The 16906-nt window shown below is 40.8% G+C and overlaps 1 protein-coding gene across 2 annotated transcripts in view; it reads right to left on the bottom strand.

The window, feature by feature from the left end:
• SLC38A6 (solute carrier family 38 member 6) overlaps window positions 1–16906 on the bottom strand; it is a 44686-nt gene that overhangs the window by 19367 nt on the left and 8413 nt on the right. For both annotated transcript variants that reach the window (XM_071557323.1, XM_071557324.1), the window contains exons 5-6: window positions 16222–16261; window positions 4294–4372 (exon numbers count right to left, since the gene is read on the bottom strand). In XM_071557323.1, the coding sequence (XP_071413424.1) occupies window positions 4294–4372; window positions 16222–16261 (119 nt within the window). The remainder of the gene's footprint in view (window positions 1–4293; window positions 4373–16221; window positions 16262–16906) is intronic.

Here is a 16906-nt window from a genome sequence, read left to right as displayed (position 1 = left end):
GGGGAGAGCCCTGCCCAAATCTGCGTTTGTGAAGTCTGGCCATACACATACACTCATATAGCACGACAGTGGGATTACACTGAGCTGCGTGTTCACACTGCTGGAAGAAACACCAATGTCAACTCCCACTCACTGCTGAGCTTCCCTTCCAGATTATTGCTCCTCCATGACCTCAGCTCCTCTCTGTCTCCAAGAGGTGTGGGACAGAGAGCTGAACTATCCAACTGATGTGTTTGAAAACACATTTTGTAAACACATCAACTTCCTCTTCTACCCAAGTTTCATTACACCTATCACTGCAGCATTCAAGTAACAGAAGACAACAACAAGTTAATAAAGTTTCAATTAGTTTGAAATTATGTTTCATGCCCAGAAGTGGTTTAAGAAAGTACAGCAAGAATGAGGGATGTTCTTTAACTTTGCACAAAGTGATCACTCATTCTTTGATACGTCCACACAAGAATTAAAGGACAGAAGAGACTGAAACAATGATAATGAAATGTCCTATAATATTTAGCCATAAATGAAACAGCTTAGTAGAAGCACATGAAGTCCTCACGCATTTAAAGTCTCCAAGATCCAATCCCACCTCCAAACTGAGGGGAGCACAGATGGCTAAGTTGTTAAGAAACAGAAACATCTTGAGGGTGGCTCCCCCGACTTGGCAATAACCATATCCTGTACTGATAAACATCTTGCACATCAGCCTCCGACTTTACTACCTATAAACACCTTGACCTTTGACCTTCCAGTTTATTTAGTCCAGGATATGGTTAGCACCTAATAAACAGGCAGCACCTCAAGTTATGGTAAGGAAAGTACCACAACACCTGTGTTAAAGAAGAATGACCATACAGGTATAGTAACTGCTGGTGTGCATCGTGGACAGCCACTTGTGTCACATGTCTGAAAAAACAGGTTGTAGAAGTGAATGGGGAGACTTCAAGGCCGAGGGCACCTTCACCATCACAAAACCAAAACAACCATTAGGTGACACTGTCTATATTAAAAATTAGTCAAAATACACCATTTTTAAAAAAGTGCACCATTAGCCTTAGTCTGTTACTGCTACAGTGAAGAAGCAACTTTGCCAAGGTCAGCTCCTTGCTCTGGTATTTATTCTTCATGTTGTTATCATTTTGCATTCACGTACTTTTAAATTTTTTCTTTTTTTTAGTATGGTGGATGTTCAGATCAGGAGGAACAGTACCATGGCAGAGGCATAAATACAGTGCACTGTGTGTGCACGTGGGACCTCTGTTTCAGCCTCCTGGTTCCAAACATGCAGCAAAGCCACAGCTGCCATCGAGGTTCATGAGCTCAGCAGGACAGAGAGGAAATTATTTTGGTTACTTTACTGTGGCTGAGGGGGGAAGTGAGAAGAAAATGGCAATGAGGTGATGGGAGGGAGCAAAAACAATTTTGTAAACTGCTGAATTTTGGTATACTAATTCTTATACTGAAAAGGACCTTAAAAAAAACCCTGAATAGTGGACTATTTACTGGTTATAAAAAAATGTGGCCCTTCTCTTCTCAAATCAGTGTTGTAGAAATACACTTATTTTCCAAAGGCAGACCAAAGGTTTTGATATTGTCTTTAAAATCAATTTGACTGCAAACTTAATCCTATACGATAAAAGTGTTCCAAATCTGAAATACAGAATATAAATCCTTGACACTACTGAAAATGCTTTGGCATGCAGATGTTTCTCCTCCCTCCCCATATTTTAACTAAAAGCAGACATTTATGAATCGCTTTAATTTCATTCCTGAATTCAACAGAACAAGATATTCATATGTTCTAAATTAGGATCTTACTCTCAGTCCGTATCAATTATATAACACACAAGCAAGACAACTTAATTGAATCAATCATATTCTCTGACAGGGTCATTAAATGTTAGCAGAGGGCTCACAAGTTACAACTTTTAAACACAATCCTCATTTGAAACTATGCTCATGTCATCAAAACTGTGTGGAATTCTTGTTATGCACACAGAAACATCTCCACTTGCAATTAAAAAGTCTTCATATTGTATGGGTTTGTTTTTTAAAAAGACATGAGGATGTGTTAGACTGACAGTCTTTCAAACACAGGCCCACCTGCCAACCTTTATCTATAAAAATAATTTAATGTCCAAGACATTTTTCCAATGGTTTTCCCAAATGTACAGCTCAGGAGGGTTTATACATACAAAATATTTTCACATATCATTTAGCTGACACTTTTGATACATTCTAATTACAGTTAAACTCTGCACCAAACGGAAGTGTATCAGATGCTTTAATGACTTAGAACAGTTGTGCAACCACATCTGGAAACAAGTGGTCCAGGCACAGAAGTTGAATCAAACTAGTCCATATTTATGCCCTTGTTGCTTAGACTTGATATTTGATTACCTATTTTTGTTGAACAACTTCCTACAATTTAAAATGGCTGTTAGTAAAAATGTACACTTAACATCTGTGAAGAAATACAGAGAAACAAAATATTATGACCTACCATGGCAATTAACATGGCAAAAGAAATGAAATATTGACGTGGTCATCCAGAGAAGGTCAGTTTGAACACTGCACTTGGACAAGGGTTAGAGGAGGGAAATTGTGTGAAGTAAACACTGATCAATGGAAGAACTCTCATCAACAGAGGTGGGAACTGGATGAGATCTGGACTGCCAATCATCACTGGAGCTGTGGTTAGGATTCCTAGGGACAATCTCGGCTCTTTACAAGTGCAAAGCTGAACTTCATTCTCATCTCAAACTGCAATTTCAGCTAAGGGAGAAGTGTGGGTGGTGGCAGTGCTGGCAATGCACTGAGGATTGCACAGCTCAGGTGATCTGTAATAACCAGCTCAACACTGTAACCTATCTGTGCCTTCACCAGTGCTTGAGAAGAGATCCGAGGTGCATTATCACACAGGCACCTTAATAAAGAAGCTTTTCCCACTGGCTTTTCCAGACAAAAAATCCTTTGAGCAACACGTGGGACCTCCAGGTTGTACCTACTATGAGTTTTCATAAGCCATTTGTTTAAAAGTGTATTTTTGGGAAAAGTCACTTTGCATGAACAGTGCTGAGATAAAATTAAAGCAGTACTAATTGATGCTGGATGCTGAATTCGGGGACAGACAGACTGGAACACACATGCAGTAGATACAGCAGCAGCTCAAGGCCACTGTGTATGGAGAGTGGAGTTCAAAGTATGATCTTAAGGAAGGTTTTGTAGCACCCAAATGAAAAGCTGATGACTACCACAGCTGGAAGAGATACATTAGTAGGCTAAAAATTACATATACACATAAAATATAATAGCAAAACAAACAATCAAAAAACCCCACCAAAACCCAAAACCCTTACTGAAACTGTAAGGGCCAGGAGGGCAGAAAGACAGAAAGCAAGATTACAACCATAATTCAGTTCTCAAATTCCTTATAAAATCTTGAAGTTGTAAGTGAGAAAATATAAAATGAAGTAAGTACCTTTTCACTAGTTTCACACTTAAAACTCACCCACAACATTCAGGAATAACACAGACATCACACAGCCTTGAGACAATTTCAGCACATTTCAATCCAGAGAAAGCTTTGAGCTCAAAACATCTGAAAATAGCACTTTGGAAAAACAGCTGTAAGCCCATCCAAGATACACTGTTATGAATGACAAGCAGCACTGGAACAACTCAAACAAGGTATTTCAGTGCTGAAGCTGCAATGTTTGCCTTAGCACAGGCACAGATTTCTTGTGACAGTTCTGATGGAAATGTGAGGGACACACTCCTTACACACAGCTTTACAGCTCAACTGCAAAGAATGACTTCTTTACTGGGAGCCAAGTCAAGGAATTATAAACCAAGCCTGGAAACCTGGCATTTTTCCCAAGACAAGTCCAATTACTAGAGTAAGACAACAAAATATTTAAATATAAATGCCTGCTGTTTTTTGTCCTGTGGTTTTGAAATATGTGAAGTGATAACACGACAGCAGTTTAAATGTTTCTCCTCCTCTCCCTCCTGCTTCCCCTTTTAAATTTTTACAGAAGGAAGATTCCTGTAGATGGAGTTTTGCCACTGACTTTAAGGTCGTCTGGTGGGAAATGGCTGTGAGGAAAGAATCACTGTGTGTGTGTGTGCTGCAGAAGACTTGCACTTGCCAAATACATTTCATATTCCAACAACTGCTGTAAATAACTACTTTTTTCACATGAGGAAGTGTCAGCACCCATCTCTTTCAGCAGTCCTGAGCCTCTTTTTCCTTCAGGACAAACACAGACCTCATGGAGTGTTTTCCCTTACCCGCTCTCGGCTGCGCTCAGGAATCCCGCAACGGCCCCGGGAAGTTCAGACTTCACAATTAACAGGTAGGATGACATGGCTGCAAATAGAAGGAGGGCAGATTGAGCAGAGGAACACCAGCACCTCTGGCTGAGCCGCCGTGGTTCCGATGGGAACAGCCCAGCTCTCCATCAGACACTGCAGAACCAGAACTCATTCCCTCATGTGCTTCCTTCAGAAACAGCTGCAAGTCCCCGAGTCTTGCACTGCTCTCAGGCAATGACTCCAAAGAGACTGCCACGATGTGAGTCTGGGAACAAGGAAAACACAATCCAAAGGGCTAAAAGGCAAAACAATATTATAATATACAGGCCTGACCTTTTACCGGGGAATACAGACCTACAGGCCAGAGACAGACAAGACTGCAGGACTTCTCCTTCCTCTTCACAAGACATTCTTCATGATGAGAGTAAATAATATTTATTCCCATCAATACAATAGGGTTTTTCTAAAGACTCAGTTATTATTGTTTTTCAAATGCCTTTGTACTAAATAAATATATGACAGAAATGTAAAGACAAGAATAGAAATGGAAAGGGTTTTTTGTACACTGCAAGGTTTGGCCCCCAGAGCTCAGAGGTTTCACCAGACTCCTGTTTACCACCCAGAAGATCCCAACAACATAGAGTGGAAAATATACAGGAACTGTCAATCAGAGGAGAAATTAGTTAGTTTTACAGGACTTGAAATTAAGTATTTATAATTCTATTCAGCTGAAAGCAATGCTACAGACAATAAATCCAAAAGCCCCTTCACTGTGTCACTTTTCTCCTTTACTACATAAAATCAAAGGCATAAATGGGAAGGTTATTAAATTACAACTCACACTAGTCTGATACCTTCACACACTGTACATGACACTTTATGTGAACAGCAAGTGTTTATATGAATCAGAAACCAGGAGAGAATTACTCAGAAAAATCAGCTTTACAACAGCTTTAACATGTATCAAAGTCTATATGAAACTAATTTCCATCCTTCAGCAGCAAGCAATTTCAGTAATGTGCCAATAAAAGCTTAGTTACATTTAATCCTTGAGAAAAATTCATCTGCTGTATTCTAATTTTACTATTTTGTACTCAATAATTCTTTGTAATTTTGCCATGGTGTATTTATTTATGCTTTAAAATTAAAACTTACATTTTGAAAAGGTAAGCCAGCAAAGTTCCATAAGCTGATATTGAATAAATTTGTGGGTTTGGGGTTTTTTTTAAAGGAATGTTTTGAACCTTAATGGAAAATAAATGTGGACTCAGACACTGCTCCACTATGGCAATTACTGTTAAATTTTGAAGAAAGTTAATTTGGTCTCTGTAAAGAAAGCAAATTCTATTAATACAAAGTAACATCTACCTACCACAAGGTTATATTAAAACCATTTGTGAAGTCACTAAATAAGGAAATATTCACTTCTTCATAATTAAAAGCTTTGTTTTTTCCAATTTTTTTCCAATATTTATTTCCAATATTATTATCCAATATTATCTTCCAGTGTTATTCCCAATATTCAGGTGCATTTCCCTGTTGACACAAGGCTGTTGATTGTCTGTGAGGTATTTATCTGCTGTCCTGATTTACTTTCCTGTTTGCACACAACAGAATGTAGAATAAACCACAGAGAAGTTACAGCTGCATATTTTGAAATCACCAGAATTTGAAAGTAAATTAGCACAGTTTCTCACACTAAGCTGCAGGCAGATGCATATTTCACTCTAAGTCTTAAAAAACTAAGTGGGGGAGGAGGGAAAAGAAAACTCTAAATTGTAGTTGAACTTTATTTATCCATTAGCCTTCTTTCTTGTATTATACAATAATTTAAACAGAAGCAAATCAGAATTTGCATGTATTTATGTCCTTCAGAAAGACTTCAAAACCAGTCCCTGCTGCAGAAAGCTTTGAATTAATTTCCAGATCAGATTTCCTCCGAATATGCAATCTGTCACTCTGCCCTTGCATTCCCATTAGCCTCTGGCTAATCATTTGATCACTTATCCTTTGTTGTGTGCTTAACTCTTTGTTTTGGAGAGGAGTCCTGTTTCACTGAATTCCACTCCTGAGGAAGGAGCCGATCCTGCTCCAAGAAACTTGCTGAGCATTTGTGTGCATCTTTCTTCCTTTCTCTGGGCATACAGGAAACAACCTCACACAGCAGGATTTTCCCCACCACGTTTATATTCTCTTGTTTGTTCTACAAGGTGAATAATTAAATAATTTTATTTTTATTCTGGTGCCTAAATAAGTCTTCAATTTCATACAAAAACCTGAGCAGGATGCCCACGCTAAATACAGTTTAAAAAGCCAAATCGTGCTTTTAGTTCACTTACAAACATGATTTTAATTCTCCTCAGGAGAAGCAGCTCCTTGTAGCTTTACACAGTGTGAAGTAAGACATTACCCAACTCTAAGACACACTACAAAGTGAGCAAAGAACACAGTTTGGTTGGATTTTTAAAGCTGAAACTAAACCAAGAAAAACTCAAACAATACAACAGACTTTTGTCTGTTGTATTCTATGCATTTTTTTCCTCAAGCAGGAATAGTCGGAATTCTTACTTGAGGAATAAAATGAATATTATGACAAACAAAAAGTGATGTATCCTTTGCTCCCAGTAACAACTTGTGCTTCCCTTCCCTGGCACCCACCAGGAGCGGAGCCACGTCAGGTTACATTGTACAAATGCAGTGTCAGCTCTCCTTGATGTGGAACGGAAGGAAGAGATTACACAGTCACAGGACTGAACTGAGTCACAAGTGAACATAACAAAACCCCCACCTTGTGCTCTGATTTATTCCACCTGGAAATACTGACATGAGACATCTATTTCAGCACTGAATGAAACAGGTTTCCTGCAGAACAAACGGTGCACAGTGACACAGTCTTAAGCTTCAGCAACATGGAGGTGCAAGAAGTGATGAACTGCAATTGCACGAGCAACCTTTGTATAGTCAATTCCTAATTTTCAGGTCCCAGATTTGCATGTGTTATGTTATTTTTTGATAATTTTCAGTAGGCACCCAGAGCCACTTGGTGGAGAACTAAGCAGTTCTGAGCTTCCCAACAGGCCTTGACACAGAAATGCCACAACAATATCAAGCAGAAATCAAAATTATATTAGTAGTTTATTATTCAATAAACTTGCACCATGTTGAAAGTAGCAAGAACTTACACTCTTAAAATACATATTATTTTGCCATGTACTGAAAACATGGTATTAGCTCTGACAGAAAAATAAATGTTTGGTAAAATAGAGTACTTGCTTTACACTTCTATTATTACAGCCTGCAGTGCCACCATGAGCTGTGACTCTCTAGAAATATACATGCCATGCATACATTATTCAGAATGTCCTTGCTGTGCTACAAAACTGTTTAAGACTGAGGGTGTGTGTCCCTAACTGAAAAAGTATTAGTTGCTAAAGAAAAGGGAAGCCAAGATGATGTTTTTCAAACAGTCCCCAAAATAGCTCTTCTAGGTAGCCCTCAAATCAAATATATGAGTGGCTTTTTGGTTGCCAGAAAAAATAAAATGCAACTTTTTCTTATTATCCCACCCAAAAAGAGACCAAGTGCTGACGTTCACAGCAATTACATCATAAATATATATATATTAAATTTATGTGTAAACATGTACCTTATTCCTTCTTTTGAAAATGGTTGGTGATAAATCCCTTCAAATCATGTTATTCAACAGACTGACCAACACTTCCAGTTAGCTTTTCCTCATCCACCTCTGATCATATTAAGAGCCTCATAAGGATGTTAAGCACTGTGCAAGAATAGAAGCAAGATCCCCTCCAAAATTCCTAAAGGAGAAGAAGACAGGGAGCTGGGGAAAATCAGACTGGATCAACAGAGGCACAGTGGCCTCACAGGTCCTACTTCCAGCAAGATTTGGGAGTCAGAAGTAGACAGAGCTATCTTGACTTTCAGCTGAGGAAATACCAGGTGGTGAAACAGGGATTCCTCACACGTGGCTACAGATAACAGATAAATTAAAATGCTTTTAACACTCATCCTCTAAAGAGTTCAGAAAGGAAGATCCCAATACTGAAAAGATTCTCTGAACAGCAGAAATGGCAGAGTAAACACTCCTGGTCCCTGCACACTCCAGCCCATCCAAGCTGGATCCTTCATATCAACTCCATGTGACAAATCCCTCTGGGCTCGTGCCTCCCTCTGCTGATACGGAGGTTGTTCAAAATTGAATCTGTCCTAATCCAAACAATGTGGCAAAGTTAAAAGGGAAAGCAGGGAAGGAGTTCAAGAAAGAAAGTGAAACTAGAGAGGATTTTGGGCAAGCTTCCATTTTCCCTGTTAAAGAATTAGAATGGAATAGAAAGTACTTCAGTGTTGCACTGATCTTACACAGACTTCAAATTGTGGAAACATGAGGACTGATGGATGGATGCCACTGAAAAACATCAACTATTTCAGCCCTCACACCATATGACCTTAAAAGCCCACCCTTTGTGTTCATTTTGCACCGAATCCCCCACCTATTCAATTTTAAGAAGTCTCCCAATACCTTGATGTATTGTTTTTTAACATTTCCTCTTAGTGAAAGCCTAAAAAAAATTGAGATAATTTGATTTGTTTTAAATATAGATAAAGAATAGTATGTGTGAAAGAAGATGAAATGCTTGTTCATATTGAGAAATTCTGAGAACAGGTTGCCAACCTCTTTGCCAGTCTTTATATTATGGACACTCATCCTGATGAATTTCTGTTCCCTTCCTTTTCTTCTGATTTTAGCTTTTACCTGAATTATTCTGGAACTTACCTATGGCAAGCTTAAAAAAACAAAAAAGTCCTTATTCTACAGGGCAGATTTATTTTGGTGAAACTTCATTAGTTTAATTACATGTGTACATTTAGGGTAAAATAATGGAAAAGTGTCCTACACAGCTCATCACATATCCCATTCTGAAATACAGCTGCAGGTTGGGATTTTTGTGGAGGTTTTTATTTATTTTGGTTTTTTAATATTTAAAGCAAGCTTAATATTCTTCACATATCAAAACTTCCAAGAACCATTCACTGCAATAGGAAAACACAGGAGCATGGGTCATCAATTGTTAAATTAGTACAGGAGCTGACAAACCTGCCCTTAATTAAGGCAACTCTGCACTGGAAATCCTCACTTTGAATCAGTCAGGATAATTGGGCTTTCAGGTCAAAAGCAAACCACACTGTGAAAACAAACATTCAGGTTTGTTTGAAAACAGAATTAGATTTCCCATACTTAAAGGAAGCTCAGTAATTTCTTAAGGTATTAAGGATGCAGGTCTCAGCATGTAACAAGCTGTACTTTATTCTTCCATAATTTGCACCATTCATTTATTTTCAGAGTTGTTGAGCATTGTTCTCTCTGATTATGAAAAGGTTATTCCCACCCACCCCCTCATTCTGAAAAAAAAAATATTTGCTCTGTTTAAATTTGAAACAAATTTTGTAAATACTTTTATAACTAAACTGCAGAATGAATGAACCCTGGGGGAAAAAAACCTCAAGGAAAATAATCATAAAAATATAATTTGCAATAGAAAAAATGCCCTTAAACTTTATAACACAAGGTCTTATTTTTCAGCCTCTGCAAGCAGTGACTCACAGAAAGCACATACATACGAGTTTGCATGGGGAGGAGGTAAGTTCAATATTGCATTGTTTACCTCGCAGCCAAACAAAGCGGAGGGGATGTGGATCCAGCAGGAGGAGGTTCCCGAGGGCCCGGGCTGCCGCAGCTCTCCCGGGAAGGCAGCCCGGGGTGTGCGGGGCCGGGCCAGGCCAGCAGAGGGTGGTGCTGCTTTTTTTAAACATCTGCTTTTCCCAGTGGTCCCCCTCTCCACTTACTTCGGGAAGCTTGCAAAGTATGAACCACCCGAATGTAAATACATATTCAGGGTGTATTACACTCCCAGCAGGGTCTCTGTGTATTGATTGTCACCTTGACTGTATTAACAGGCCATAAAATGCAGTTACAAAACAGCATCGCCCATGGGAACTAATCCTGCAGCTTCCAGATACTGCCTGCAGCGATCAGGATAAAACAGCACTGCAGGGACACAGAACAATCTTTTTTCCTCATTACTTATTCTTACAAAGGAGAAAAACGTGTATCTTTGAGGACACATTAAGTGCAGAACGTGGAAACAAAATCGGCAAGCACCAGTTACAGAAATTACACTGAGTTCATAGAATCATAGACTGGATTGGGTTGGAAAAGACCTCCGAGACCATCAAGTCCAACCCGTGGTCCAACTCCAGTCCCTTTACCAGGTCATGGCACTCAGTGCCACAGCCAATCTCACCTTAAAAACCTCCAGGGATGGGGAATCCACCCCCTCTCTGGGCAGCCCATTCCAATGCCTGATTACTCTCTCTGCAAAGAATTTTTTTCTGATCTCCAACTTCAATTTCCCCTGGCAGAGCTTGAGCCCATCGTGCCCCCTTGTCCTATTGCTGAGTGCCTGGGAGAAGAGACCAACCCCCACCTGGCTGGAACTTCCCTTCAAACAATTCTTTGTAAAATTAAGATAGCTGTCTGGACAGCTTAGTTCCAAAGAGTGACCACCTGGGTACAAGCCAAGGCAGGTGAACTGCTCACACTGATCCACAGCACCTTGTATCATAGAATCATAGAATCAATTGGGTTGGAAAAGACCTCCGAGATCATCAAGTCTCAGCCCACCTGAAGAAATAGAAAAGAAATAAAGCCTGTTGCAAAATCTCCTCACAAGGACCACCTAAGGTACATGTCTGCACTGCAGGTTCTACTGCAGCACTTCATCCCGCTGCTTATAAATCCTAAATAATTAAACTCCTGTTCTCATCAGTTTGGATTGATGTTTGTGTTTATCCCAGCCCCCAGGCCCCATCTCCACCAGCAGTGCCCTTAGCTGATGGCAGCCTGGGAAGCACACTGGAAAACTCCGCATGCTTCCTGCTGCCCCTCAGTGCTGGGATCTGCTGGTGTTGGCAAAGGGCTGTGAGCTGCTCTTGTGCAATACCTTATTGTCTTTGTCTCCATCCTTCCACCAGCCTTGCTACCATCACCCCGTCTCTAACTTTGCTACTTATGTTTTAAGATTCCTGATGATTTTCTCTTGGGCACATGTCTGTGGACTGTCCTCCTTTTCAGTTACTTCCACAGAGAGGATAATTCTAGAAAGAGAAATGACTGTCTTCCTTCCTCTCCTTTGGAAAGCACCTAGGAAGCTCAGAGAATTTCCCTGGCAGGAGAGGGGGATGGGCTTTGGCCCTCTGTGCCTCATCCATCACTTCCTAGAAGCACAAGGCTATTAAAACAATAGCAGGGACTCCGTCCAACTCCAGCTGCTCCTGGGAAGGATGACAGGAAGAGCCAGCAGGGCCATGGAACTCAGTGTTTTCCACAGCAGCCTCCCTCCCTCCCTGTGTGCCCCCAGGCCTACAACTTCCCAAGGGCCCTCTCCTTTCTTGGAGGGCACCTGAGAGGATCTGGAACCCTTCAAGGTCCTCTTCTGCACGGCAGGCAAGAAATGGGACATTTGGAAGACACTCCATGTGGGGTGGCAGGAAAAGGTCGGGAGGAGTGGATGGACAGACTGGCAGCCTGGTAGGTGCAATTGGATGCTTCCCTTTCTCGTGTCCACTCTGCACTCCCACACACACTAACCAGCCTTTTCTAGGACAAGGCAGTTCACAAGTAACTAATCACTAGTTGTTTACATTAAAGAGCTCCTGGATTGGGCAAAATGCTGGCAAATAGAACAACATAAAATCAGTAGCACTGGCCATGCCAATCGACCTTCCAGTTTCCCTTGACCAACAAACACCTCTAGTGCAACAACAAGACCATACTGATTACAAGGACAGCAAGGCAAATGTTCTCCAAGCTTAATCACTCTAATCTGTAACCTATAAAGTCTTTAAGACAGTATTAAAATGACGTTAATTTACATTTGGATATTGCAAAGTTAACACATTATTCTGATCCATCCTTTGTTAATCCTTGGTACTTAAATGCATTTTGATATTCAATTTGTGTTACCTGGATCAATATTACGAAGTGTTCCAAGGGATGATTAAAAATCTGCAGAAAATATTGAGCACTGATGTTAGAGATACATGTTAAAATTTCAAGCAATGCAGTTGAAATAAATTTTTTAACCTTTTAAATTCCAAATTTTATTAACCACATTTTTCCTGCAGCTGTATGAAAATTCTTTTTTTTTTTTAATTTGGGTATCCTGATAGTAGAAAAATCAACTTCCCTGTATCCTGACAGCGGAAAAAAAATCAATTCCCCTATCTACACAAATCCCTAATGTATGCAATTAGAATGTCAAATCCAAATTTGCACATTAAACTTTCTTTTTTAAAAAAGCAAAGATGACAAATTGGAAAGCGTAACTATTAAAATGATTATTAACACGCTCTCTCCACAACAAATGAATGTGAATCACTTCTGCAGTTGGATTAGTTTTAGAAGGGATCAGACAAAACCTTTTTTAAAAGCCCAGACTAAATGGAGATAGTGACAATAACCCCAGTAATGTAGCTTATTTTAGTCACAAGCCATATTTCATTATCTTATGCTCTCCCATCATTTGTGAAATGAGATACCATATGATGCAACGTACCCAGGTCTGATGATGGAAGAGGTAACAGAAAACAATTTTATTTTTAGCCTTACTCTGAAGTCAAGGATGTTGACAGAGTCTGGATGTCTGCCCAGCAGGCACCGTGCTGCTGGTTCCCCCGGACAGACAAAGAGAGGGGAACACCAACCAACAGGCACTATGGGCAGAGCCCAAATTTTACACTCAGTCCCAGCAAGGATCCCATTCAGGACAAACTATATCCCACAGTTTCACCACTGCCATTTGAAATAATTGAGAGGACCAGAAAGACAAGAAAAATTCATAGAATCATAGAATCAATTGGGTTGGAAAAGACCTCGGAGATCATCAAGTCCAACCCTTGGTCCAACTCCAGTCCCTTTACCAGATCATGGCACTCAGTGCCACGGCCAAGCTCAGTTTAAAAACCTCCAGAGATGGGGAATCCACCCCCTCTCTGGGCAGCCCATTCCAATGCCTGATTCCTCTCTCTGCAAAGAATTTTTTCTGCTCTCCAACTTCAATTTCCCCTGGCAGAGCTTGAGCCCGTGCCCCCTTGTCCTATTGCTGAGTGCCTGGGAGAAGAGACCAACCCCCACCTGGCCAGAACTTCCCTTCAGGCAGTTCCAGACAGTGCTGAGGTCACCCCTGAGCCTCCTCTTCTCCAGGCTAAACACCCCCAGCTCCCTCAGCCTCTCCCCACAGCACTTGTGCTCCAGTCCCTTCTCCAGCCTCGTTGCTCTTCTCTGGCCCCGCTCCAGCCCCTCAAGATCTTTCCTGAACTGAGGGGCCCAGAACTGAACACAACACTCAAGGTGTGGCCTCCCCAAGGCAGAGTCCAGGGGAAGGGTCACTGCCCTGGGCCTGCTGGCCATGCTAGTTTTGATCCAGGCCAGGATCCCATTGGCCTTCTTGGCCACCTGGGCACACTGTTGGCTCATGTTGAGCTTCCTGTCAATCCGTACCCCCATTCCTTTCTTTCCATGCTGTTCTTCAAATATCAAGGGCCTGAGGAGTGAAGAGAATTATTCAAGCCTCCTTATTTTGTTTTAGCAGCCTGCAGTGCAGTATCTTCAAAGCTGGCTCCTGACACAGAGCTGACCTGGGCTGCAGCACCACAGGGCACTGCCCAAGCTGGATGTTAAGGAGAGAAATAAGGCAGGTGGAGCTCTGCTCCCAAACAGAGCCCTAAATACCGAACAGAAGCTGCACCAGCCCCTTGCAGTGACAGCACAACACACCTGCTGAACAGGAGAAGGTGTCACCCTGCCACCCAGACCTCTCCAGATTACCCACCCTCACACACCAGGGCATGTTTAGGCACTACCAACACCAACTGCTTACAGGAAGGAAAGTCAACTTTCTGTCTTCAGTGCATTTGAAAACAAGCCATTCTGACAAGCAAACATACTGGATGCATGAACTGCGTCAACAAAACCCACTGTCCTTGAAACCAGAACCACCAAACCACAGTTTCCAAAAGCACCCATCAAAATGAGGTCACTCAAAATATTTGATAGAAGCATTTCAACTGGAAAATCTCTCCTTTTTAATTAGTTTTATGAAAACCCATTGATTGGCAAACCAGGCCCAGCTTGCTGGCAGAGAAGGCCACTGCAGAAGGTGGGATAAGGAGTTTGGTAATGTCCAGCACGCACTGGTTTGGGGCTCTAGAGTTACTGAGCTGAATTTTATTAAAAATTACACAAAGAAGGTTATGAACAGTGATGAGAAAGAAATGAGAGTCATATTTCCATAGACCACAGAGTCTTGTATAAGATCCCAGAATCTCCATAACCTGCTCTGTGTATCCTTCCTCCTCTAGTACTGTTTATTTAGAGCTCCACTCAAACTGGAAAGGAAATTAAAAGATTTGTTCATTGCTACAGAACATCCTCTAAAACCTGTATGAATAAATAGTCTTTAATCTTGGAATTAATATGGTCACTCCTGCCTAAAATTAATGCTTGTATTTTTATAGCCATTTCAGTTGGGCAGTTTTTATTATTGGAACTTTTAGTATACAAAAATATTCCAGGTTTATCACAAAAGCAGTTACTTGGTCTAGTTTTAAGTGCCTACATGGTGACAAAAAACAGCAATCACTGAATTGTCTGGACTTGACATGTAAGCCTAAAGGAAAGAAAAGCACTGGAATGCTGTTTCCTTCTGTTGATGTATGTGAACATGTGTTTCTTCGTGGTGGCAGGAGACAGAGGAGGGAGCTTTCATAGTTCTCTCATTTAAAAGAAAGTATCCAAAACATTTACAGACAAAAAAGTATAAAATTGTTCTGTTAAACACTGTCTACTTTCAGACAAGTAATTTCTAAGGGCAATACTACTTAGTGACTGTCAAGTAGGCAAGCATACCTGAGTAAGAGTTTAAATATAAGAACAGGTAGTGTAATTTTATTAAGCCATGCACCAAGGAAGACAAAATAGAATCATAGAATCGACTGGGTTGGAAAAGACCTCCGAGATCATCAAGTCCAACCCTTGGTCCAACTCCAGCCCCTTTACCAGATCATGGCACTCAGTGCCACAGCCAATCTCACTTTAAAAACCTCCAGGGATGGGGAATCCACCCCTCTCTGGGCAGCCCATTCCAATGCCTGAGCACTCTCTCTGCCAAGAATTTTTTCTGATCTCCAGCTTAAATTTGCCCTGGCAGAGCTTGAGCCCATCGTGCCCCCTTGTCCTGTTGCTGAGTGCCTGGAAGAACAATGTGAGAGGACAGTCCAGCATATGACAACATAACAGCCCAAATGATGTAAGTCAGGAAAACAAACTCCCCCAAATAACAAGGGGTATTGAACTAACAAAAAACAAACAAACAAACAACCCTCCTCCCATTAATGCAGAACACAGGAAATATCACAGCCAAGCAAACATTCAGTTGTTACACAAATCACTAAAATGCATGAGCAGGTTCCAAAGGCAAAACCCAAAACACAGGATCTGATAAAATACAGCCCCCAGAAACAAACCTGCAGGACAGTGGGGCAGAGATGCTGCTTCCTCAGCCCCTTCCAACCAGCAATGCCAGATATAATGGATGTGCTCCACATCCAGGGATGCAGCAACAGGCACACAAACCAACTCCCATAACTCCCCCTACTCCCAACTACAGCCCCTCTGCTCAGCACGCTCACATAAGCCTTTCCTCCAAGTTTTCTGTCCTCTGAAGAGCACTTTAATTTAATTATTGCCTTTAGTGTTTGTGGAGCTCTGTAGCCTGTAGGGGTTATACTCCACGAAGTTAATATTGAGCATCTGAAGTTTCTTACCTCCAATATTCTGGATAATTATTGTAGTTGCAACAAGGACCTATAAAAAAAAGATTGATTTCTTTAGAAAGGGTAAGGGTAACTAAAATCGTATGTCTGCAGCAGCCATAAAACACATGTGGATTATCTTAAACAGACCAGATGTGGCAGCGATAACTAGTCCTGAAAGGAAAGGCATCTTCTCCTCAGTGAAGAGTTTAACACATAGACACCAACACAATCTAAAATGAACAGGAAAGCAAAAAAGATCTCTCTGAAAACACGTTTTCCTTTTGAGAAGACAAAGCAAGAGTAGTTATACAGTGAGGCCTGTCTTTCAGAAGTGTTTTAAATCACTGAAAACATGTAAGTGCTTCCTAAATGACATCAGGTGAATACAAATGAAGATGATCATTTACCTCTGAAAGGACAGCAGAGTACAAGCTCAAACCTACTTCCTCACTTAAAAAATCTGAGTATTTTTAACTGTCAGGGATGTAATTTTCTTTTAAACTTGTAAATCAGATAGATCTTTCTTTAGCATTTGTGATTATTCATACTGGATATGGGAACAAAAATGATCACAGGCTATTAAAATACTTGTCTGAATCTGGAAGTAAATTAACTTCTAACTGAAAAAACCCTAAGAATGGCTATAAAGTTTTCCCAGTGTTTTGTTTTCAGTTTTGTTCTAAAATACCACAAT

The sequence above is a fragment of the Pithys albifrons genome, chromosome 6 (assembly GCF_047495875.1).
Source record: "Pithys albifrons albifrons isolate INPA30051 chromosome 6, PitAlb_v1, whole genome shotgun sequence".
Lineage (NCBI taxonomy): Eukaryota > Metazoa > Chordata > Aves > Passeriformes > Thamnophilidae > Pithys > Pithys albifrons.
The sequence above is the reverse complement of the archived record's forward strand: the minus strand, read 5'-3'. Positions and strand labels throughout refer to the sequence as shown.